The 9,329-nt window shown below is 32.7% G+C and overlaps 1 protein-coding gene across 1 annotated transcript in view; it reads left to right on the plus strand.

The window, feature by feature from the left end:
- LOC117114720 overlaps positions 1–9,329 on the plus strand; it is a 58,714-nt gene that overhangs the window by 45,364 nt on the left and 4,021 nt on the right. Inside the window, exon 3 of the mRNA XM_033258410.1 lies at positions 6,985–7,497. Coding sequence (XP_033114301.1) covers positions 6,985–7,497 — 513 coding nt within the window. The remainder of the gene's footprint in view (positions 1–6,984; positions 7,498–9,329) is intronic.

Genomic DNA, 9,329 nt, shown 5'->3' on the forward strand with positions numbered 1-9,329 from the left:
AGTACAAGTTTTACAAACTAAACTGGACGAAAAACTGAACATTGGAGCCGGTCCGGAGGGGTGTCTGTATTGTGAGAGTAGACTGCGACTTACGACATACGATCATGTGAGCCAAGTTCCACAGCTCGTTGTCTAAGATGTTAGTTTGACATGGCTAACTTGTTGCCGTACAACAAGGATTGAACTTCGTATTTTCCCACGGCTGTTTTTTTTTTTCCACGTGCGCTACTAAATTTGGAACTTCGACTTGTGTGGTTGAAATTACTTTAAAATCGGCCTATCCGGACCGGAAAATTCCGTCGATATAGCCGAAATTCGACTTATAAAAATTCGAATTAAACAAACAATTTACACAGTAATACATAGGAGAAAATTGGGACTTTTTCAAAAATTCGACTGACGCGAATTTTCGACTTAAACAGAGTCGACTTTGGCGGACTCGACTGTATATAGATTTGCATACATGCAGACCAACCTTTAGTATATAAATCATGCAATACAAGATTCTGCTAAAAAAAAAAATAATACAGGCTTATAATAAACACATGCTCATGTATTATATAATTTAGTACTATAGCAAATCATAAGAGACTGTAATAACTAAAGTTATTTATAAAGTTAAGTTAAGTTAATGTAGTTAAGCTTACCATTGAGCGGTAATTCCTGGCCCCTAAACCGGGTTGGTGTCCGGCGGGGGATGGATAGTTTTCCACCAAAGTTTTTACTATTGTTTATTTTATTGTACTGTGCTGGTTACTTATTGTTGGTGTTATTGTACTGTGTTCTTGCAGGACCATATTGTAAAACAGCGGTAAGATCTCGCCTGTATATGTTATCCTGCCTAAAGTTGATTTAAATAAAATAAATTAATAAAAAAATAAAATAAAATAAAACAATATAAAGGGCAATTTTTTTAATTGGTACAACTAGAGATAAAAAGAAAGACAATATACAACACAAAAGGTGACTTTACTGCAAATTTAATTTAAAAAAAATTAAATGTACAATAAGTAATAATTTACTTATTGTTGGTGTTATTGTACTGTGTTCTTGCAGGACCATATTGTAAAACAACGGTAAGATCTCGCCTGTATATGTTATCCTGCCTAAAGTTGATTTAAATAAAATAAATAAATAAAAAAATAAAATAAAATAAAACAATATAAAGGGCAATTTTTTTTAATTGGTACAACTTGAGATAGAAAGAAAGACAATATACAACACAAAAGGTGACTTTACTGCAAATTTAATTTAAAAAAAATTAAATGTACAATAAGTAATAATATTTAAAACGTTTAAAATATACCAGAATACGACTTATTACAAATATACAGTGAAATTGAAATATACAAGTAGAGGACACCTTACAATATAAATTGGTCGGAATCTTTTATTCATTCACATATAAAATTTAAAAAATAGCAACACAGGCTGAATTACAACTTGAATGTACGTTCAAATTAGGCAAATCAATAAATTAATGGGTATTTTATTATTGCATAGTTATATAATTACGTTAATTCTGTTTGTCGTTATCTAGCTACATAAATCTGATTATTTCTAAATATGGATCCGGACGTCCTCAAGAAAAGCACACTGCAAGTGAGATACTGATTTAAAACAACACACACATTGTTTATATTCTTAATATTTAAAAAACAATTAAAATTATAAAAAAAAACCCGTTTAAGTGAATTTTGATATTGACTACTATACCGTGTCACACATAAGTTCTCTAATGTTTTTAATTATAAAAACCTTATACTGACCAGTATTATTATTACCAATCATAAGGAATAATTATAGTACAAAATTGAAAATCGTTATTTGTATTATAGGCATTGAGTACATCTAATATGTCTACCGTTTCAGTGTCCCTGGTTGGGCCTAATTTTAATCAAAATAATCCTAATACAGTACGAAATTGTGTTATTAATGTTGACGAGAGAATTACTACAGATCATAGAAGCAGTAATAGTTTAAAATACTTAAAATGACGGTAGTTTTTTAATTTAATTATACTGGCCTACTCCTGCGAGGTCTGTATAAGACTAGATATTGTAACATCCTCATAAGTTTTAAAACCTAGTTAAGGCCTGCTTTGGTGATTCAATACAATACGAAATTCACTTAAATAATGATTAATGTATACAACAAAGCCTTGCGAAAGAAATTAAAGTTATTGTGTTCTAGTTTAACATAATGGTTTAATTATTATTTTTTTATGGATTCTGTTTAGGTAGGCCCACTTTGGGTTGTATTGTATCAACTAGTGATGCATTAGATTGGTGTAGACGAAAATATTAATATATATTATACCACCAATACATTTCACAAGCTTCCATGTCACCTTTACTATTAAATGTCTTGACCAACACATCATGGTAGACGAACTTAGTGTGTCTGAGGAATTACATTTTATTTTTTAACTTGTCCTGAGAAGAAACAATATGTAGATTTAGTTGTTGACCAGCATAATTCCTGTAAATTGTACACTGTCGATGAAACCTCTATTAGCAAGATGTCCGTCGACGAAACATCCTGCCATACAGCCTTTCTGAAACTATCTTACAAGAGTCCGAACATATTATTTACAAGAGACAAGAAAGTTAACAATACAAATAATTATCAAAACATTAACCGATTTATTTCCGAGAAGATACAACCACCGACTTTGCGTTGGAAATAAGATGTGCATGCATAATATCAAAAAATAATTTTGTGTGCCATGACTCATTGCTTCAAATACAAAAAACATTTTAAAAAAAACATCCAAGTGTATCTATAATTTAACCACAAATGTTCCACTTGTCACTGCCTCAATTTCAAGGCTAAGAAAATATATAGTCATCATTGCATTAACAACAACACTTCTTTTTATCACAGTTTTGTGTTTGTAGCTTAAAACACACTATTTATTCTATCAATCCTTTATACTTGCACTAAATTATATTAATTAACCATTCATGCTTTATTTATTTATTTATTTATTTCACTGCAACAGACCAACAGCGAATCATCGCCACTAACAGGCTGGTAAAATACATAAAATTTAAATATATCAAATATACAGACGAAAGAGTTCAAAAATCTCACCTATTCAAATGATTAATAATAATAGAACGAAATATAGACAAACTATTGTGAAAAATGTCAATACTAGAGGTTGAAATAAGAGAATTATATTGAAATGAAAGGCTAGAAATAAAACTACGTTTACAGACATCAACTCTACAAAAGGAGACATTAAAGGTAGGACAGGAACGAAGGCTTCAAGAATTAACATGCAAACCAAACAGACGTACAAGATCACAACTAAAATACGAGTTAACACATTTATAGAGAAAAATCATATCATGAAATAAAAATCTGTTCCTAGGACACATTAATTTACATGGGCGATTAAAACATTTTTCGAAAAAAACCTAATAAACTTAAGATGCATCCTATCGATGCGAATTAACTGCGATTTGGATGCAGAACTAAAAATAACAGCAATATTCAAAATGAGAAGTAACTAAATAACGATATAAGGCGATAATGGCACCAGGGCTATTTATTTCTCTGCAATGTCTTCAAATGGACCCAAGCATTCTGTTTCCCTTACGAATAACATGATCAATATGTTTACAAAATATAAGCTTACAGTCGATGAAGACACCCAGATCGCGAAGAACAGACACTTTTTCTAAAACAATATCCCCAATTTTATAAGGAAAATATAAAGGTTTTAATTTATGTGAAACAGACATTGATTTACATTTGGAGACATTGAGAGAAAGACCCCAGTGCCGACTCCATGCAACAACATCATTAAGATCTTCCTGAAGACCCCTGCATCACTCTCAGTCCCAGCAATACGATACAGCTTCAGATCATCAGCGTACATAAGGCAATGTGAACTATTGACAAAATAATGAAGATCATTACTGAATAAATTAAAAAATAAAGGACCAAGGATAGACCAGATGGAACGGGTTTGGATTTAGAATAAAAACCGTCAATAACCACACGTTGACTGCGATTAGATAAATAATCAGAAATTAAGCTAAAAAGGGGACCGGTGATACCAAATTTTTGAATTTTAAAAATAAGTTGAGAATGGGAAATGCAGTCAAAAGCTTCGGAAAAATCTGTCAATATAATGTCACATTGTAATTTAGAGTTGATTGCATTAAGTGCGGTGGGTAAAAAACTAGCAAGATTAGTTCGAGTTGACCTACCTGGAATAAACCCGTGTTGAAATATACTTAAAACAGGAGAAACATGGGAAAAAATGTGATCAAAAAGAATACGTTCAAATATTTTAGAAAGACACGGGAGCAGTGAAATGGCACGGTAATTGGTAATCTCATTACGGGGACCCCCCCCCCCCTTGAAAATGGGACAAATATTAGCTTGTTTCCAGACATCAGGAAACTTGCCCGTGGAAAGAGATAGATCAAATATTTTTTTAAGGGAACAGAAAGCGGAACAGAACCAGCTTTAAGCAAAGTAGTTACTGATACCATCACAGCCAACGGCCTTATGTACACAACGCTTACTTAGATGACCTGAAATTGCATCAGCACTGACGGTTACCGAGGAAAGATAGTCCAAGGGGTATTCGGGAAGATCAGGAGCTTCAGGGAATTGTGACTGCTGAGAAGATGTATTATTATTATTGTTATTGTTATTGTTATTGTTATTGTTATTATTATTATTATAATTAAAAAATGAATTGAAGTAGATACTAAAAGCATTAGCTTTTTTTCAAAGAGGTGCCATGGACTTGACCTTGATAATGGAGTAGTACAGAGGGCAAAGTTGATGACTTCCGTGTTGTTCTAATCCAAGTCCAAAATCTTTTAGGATTGATGTTCAGATCGTTTGAAAGAGCATCAACATACTGTCTGTACCGCTGATTACAAAGTTTTTTTTTAAATTTGTTCTGGCCATTCTAAAATCTTCAACAGCAAGTCGAGTTTTAGTTCTTTTCTTAATTTTAAATATTTTTTCCTTAAGTTTTAAAGCTTTGTATAATTCATGATTAAACCAAGGTGGGAGTTTTCTTTTTGGTTTAAACACAGGAACAAGATCTTTAATTGTTGCATGGAGTAAATCATAAAATAAAGAAGTGGCCTCATTAACATCATTAGTTAAATCAAGAATGTTCCAAGAAATACAATTTAAATTATTTACAAGGTCATTAAAATTATGTTTTCTAAAATGGTATAAAAGTCTATTATCATTACTATTGAAATTATCATAATTATTATTATTATTATTATTGCACTGAAATGTATAAAAAAAAAATAGACAAAGATTCATGATCAGATTTGAAAATATTCAATCCAGACGTAATACTAGAAGGGTCGAGATGTTTGCTACAAAGTACCAAGTCTAAAATCCTATTATTACATGTTATGGAAGTATTGCACTGATAAAAGCAATTACTATTTAATACTGTGTCAATAAAAAGCTGACTCATATTATCTAATCTATCATTGTTATTGATGGTGTGAAGGCCAGATGAGTCCCAGCCAAGAGCTGGAAGATTGAAAATCCCAAGTATTATCACATCATCTCCAATACTGTTGGGATACTGGTATAATGCTGTTTCGACTGAATGTGCAAGCTGATTGATGAATTGCACACTCTGACCGGGTGGCCTATAATATACCCCAAGTAGTAACTTCTTTGTGTTTGGAAAATACAATTTCTACCCACATAAGTTCTTGGTTGTTTTCCATGTCGCTAATATGGGAAGACTTAAATTTATTATGCACTGACAACAACAAACCACCGCCTCTCCTTCCTTCACCTCTATCTCTCCTGAACATGGATAAATTAGCAAGGGATACTTCAGCATCAGTAACAGTTTCATTTAACCATGTTTCACACATGGCAACAATATCAATTGTATCTGCCAGTAAATGTACTCGTAGTTCACTATAAAATGTTTCCATCTTATTTTTCAAGCTCCGAATGTTAGGTAGTAAGTGTGAATTTCACGGGCGCTGTCTACTTGAGGTCCAGGGTTAGGTTGGACATCACCTGACATACTAGCACCTGGGCGTGGAATGTTGCTTGAGAATTACTATAGTATAATGCTAGCCTGCCCACAAAGTACCTTTTTTAATACTAATCATGTTGTGGTACAAGACTATCACACATAATCTAGGCCTAGACACCGCATAATAGTATGTAGTCAATAGACTGCAAGGTGTGATCAACAGATTAGTGTGGCCAGGTACATACCATGAACAATAGACATCAGAGGGGCTGCCTAGGCCTAGCTGCAAAGGTGTACTATAGCAAGTTCAGCATTAAATATCTTGAAATTACATGAAGAATAATATTCAGGAATACCATAGCAATCATAATCTTCATTGGAACAATGCAAAACATGTAACATCAATACAAAAACAGTCAATTTATAACTAAAGCACTTCACAGCCATCATGATTGATTGACCTCGAATTGACGTTTTTCCCATTCCTTCACCTTGGAAAAGTAATGTTATCTGAGAAATTGATGAAGACTGCGTCTAATGTCAATTGGCATTGGGTTTCGTCATGTATTTTTATAGCACCTTTCATATTAAAAACCGTCTCAAGATGCTTAGTCTTTTTTCAGTGTTCCTTTGTGATATCGATATCTTTTAAAGTTTAACACTAGTCAGATATCTTCTTTTTCCATTACGTCTTCTTAGAAGTCAATTAGTCTCCGTAAATAAACTTTTCTGGTACAATTTACAGTGAACTTACAGGTCCCCCCCCCCAATTAAAGACCAATTTGGGTACCTGGATTTTCATGTTCTTTAGTAGCTAATTTAAGTCTCTAATGTAATAATAAAGATAACATGTATTTGTAAATTTTGAACCGAGGGGTCTTTAACAGAGGGAGACTTGTATCTTCAATAAGTTGGCTAATGGTTTTTCTACGTTATCGTTTGCCTTCATATACGAATACATTAATAGTTTTTTTTTTCTGTTTAATTAGCAAATATTATACCAAATGTCACTACCACTATGTCGCAGACTATCACCCAAGACGGTATTACAGTCACTGAAATTTTGACATCCGATTGGACGGCCATTGAGGAGGAGTATGAGGACATATCTAACAGCAGTACTATGGAGGAAGGCATTATAGATTCTACATTATTAGCAACTTCAGGCAGTTTTCATCAGCATTCCAAAACCGGGAACAACACAAATATTAATACAACACTGCCCTCTAACGGTACACCGTCTCAAACAGTAACCTCATTAAGTAGTAGTAGCGAATCAATGAGTACGGGAATCGTTAGTAGTACAGAGCAAAATAGTATAGCCACAATAAAAAACACAACAATCGTGTTTAATTTTACATTACCGCCCTCAACGGCTGAACCAGTTCCAAAAGTAAACATAAAAGCAGACAATATAACATCAAGAAATTCGACGGAAAACAACGATCCTGAAAGCGGCACTGTAAACACAACTGACACTGATATTGAAAATAAAGACAAAGGTAAATTTGTTAAATGTGTGGTTATCTATCTAACATTCATTGTTTTTTTTTTTTTTTTTTTTTTTTTTTTTTTTTTTTTTTTTTTTTTTTTAGTTTTATGATATTTAACCACATCTATATGAACATTTGTGATACCATGATCTTTACTATTCTTGCAATACTTGATTCTTGCAATACTTTTTAATAATAAATTTAACGTAATGATTATTTTTCAAATTATCTAACTAATGCAGGCGAAGTTATTTGCGTTGTTAATGGTCGACGTCACTGTAACAACGCGACTTTGCTCGCGCTTTTGTAGGCTGCATAAACAGTGTCGCGCCGAGTAGTTAGATGATTTGAAAAAAAAAAAAAAAAAAAAATCTTACGTTAAATTTAAATTTATTATTGAAGAGTATGGCAAAAATCGTTATTTTTAACAATAATTTAAACAAATGTCAAAAGAAACTTGTCTAAACAGATGCGTCATTTAGGCCCTCCAACATGGCGTCGGTGGCCTCACTTTTTTCTGTACACGGATTGGCCGATGAGCAATCCAGCTATTTATAGTAGAGATCAGTGGTCCGAGTATGTTTTAACTCTGTCGTCTTGTGGGACCTTAGCAACAATATCCAAGGGGCGGGACTTAGCGAAAAGGTCCATTGAATTAAATTCACATCATAGATTACGCATATTGTCAAAGAGTATAAATAGAACAAGAGAGCCAACAACGCTCATTGAGAGCGTAAAAAAACGATAAGCTCTACGCAGCTAGAGCCGTAGATAGAGAGAGAGTTTGGCCAACTCGGTTTCAATCACGTGACTTACACCGGCCATGTTGTCACCAAAACAAAACGACGCGATAGGGTAGGAAGTTAGCAGAAATTATAGATGATTAATGCTAAATAATGTGAAATACCGTTATGTTGGGTTTGGGGTTGCTGCAATCGATCCAACAAAGAAACAAAAATGTATTAATTTCCTTAAATTCCAAAAAGGAGGAGGATTTGGGATTTTATTTTAACTTTGCATGGCATCGAAAAATATCGCTATCCACGTAGTAAATTAATATAAGGCATGTACCGCCCGCCCCACTTCGCGGTAATATATATCCACCTACTACTACTAGGCCTAGACAGGCCTAATTTCGGTACTTCTTCGGCCGAACACCTTAAGGTAGTACTTAAATCAGCTTAATTACGATGGAAAAAAAAGGAAGAATTTTCAAGCAGCAATGATTTATAAAAAGATGCAATGTTGCACTTTGCTGTTAAATTATATAACTAAATTTCCAGAAAGCTACATGAAGTATCAGTCAAAGGTAGCTTAAATTATAATTAAAAATAAAAATTGAATCCTCCAATAAAAGCGAAAACTTGTCCAAGGAGTCCTGTGCTATGCAAACATGCCCAATTGTGCTTTACAAATCAATTAATTGTGCAACTAAAAGATTTTAAAGATAAAAATATATTAAAGATATAGGCCTAATTGTGTTATAATATATTGATTGTTTTAATACATATTTTAAATCAAAACGTTTAAATGTTTTAGAAATTACAAATCAAAATTTCAATGAATAGTAAATAATGAATAATAAATAATAAATAATAATAATAATAATAATAATAATAAATAATACAGTAATAATGATAATATTATAACTCACTAATATTATAAACAGAAGTGTGGAGAATGCTGCTATTTTACTTACAAGGCCTAGCTTCTTGATTATGAGTGATTAGGCATATGTTATACAAAAAATTCTCTCAATGCAATAACTGTCTCTTATACACATCTAGATGTGTATAAGAGACAGACATCACATCATGACCAAATATAGGCACATCATGACT

This window comes from Anneissia japonica, unplaced genomic scaffold, assembly GCF_011630105.1.
Source record: "Anneissia japonica isolate Jap-2015-1 unplaced genomic scaffold, ASM1163010v1 scaffold2713_len195869_cov164, whole genome shotgun sequence".
Classification (NCBI taxonomy): domain Eukaryota; kingdom Metazoa; phylum Echinodermata; class Crinoidea; order Comatulida; family Comatulidae; genus Anneissia; species Anneissia japonica.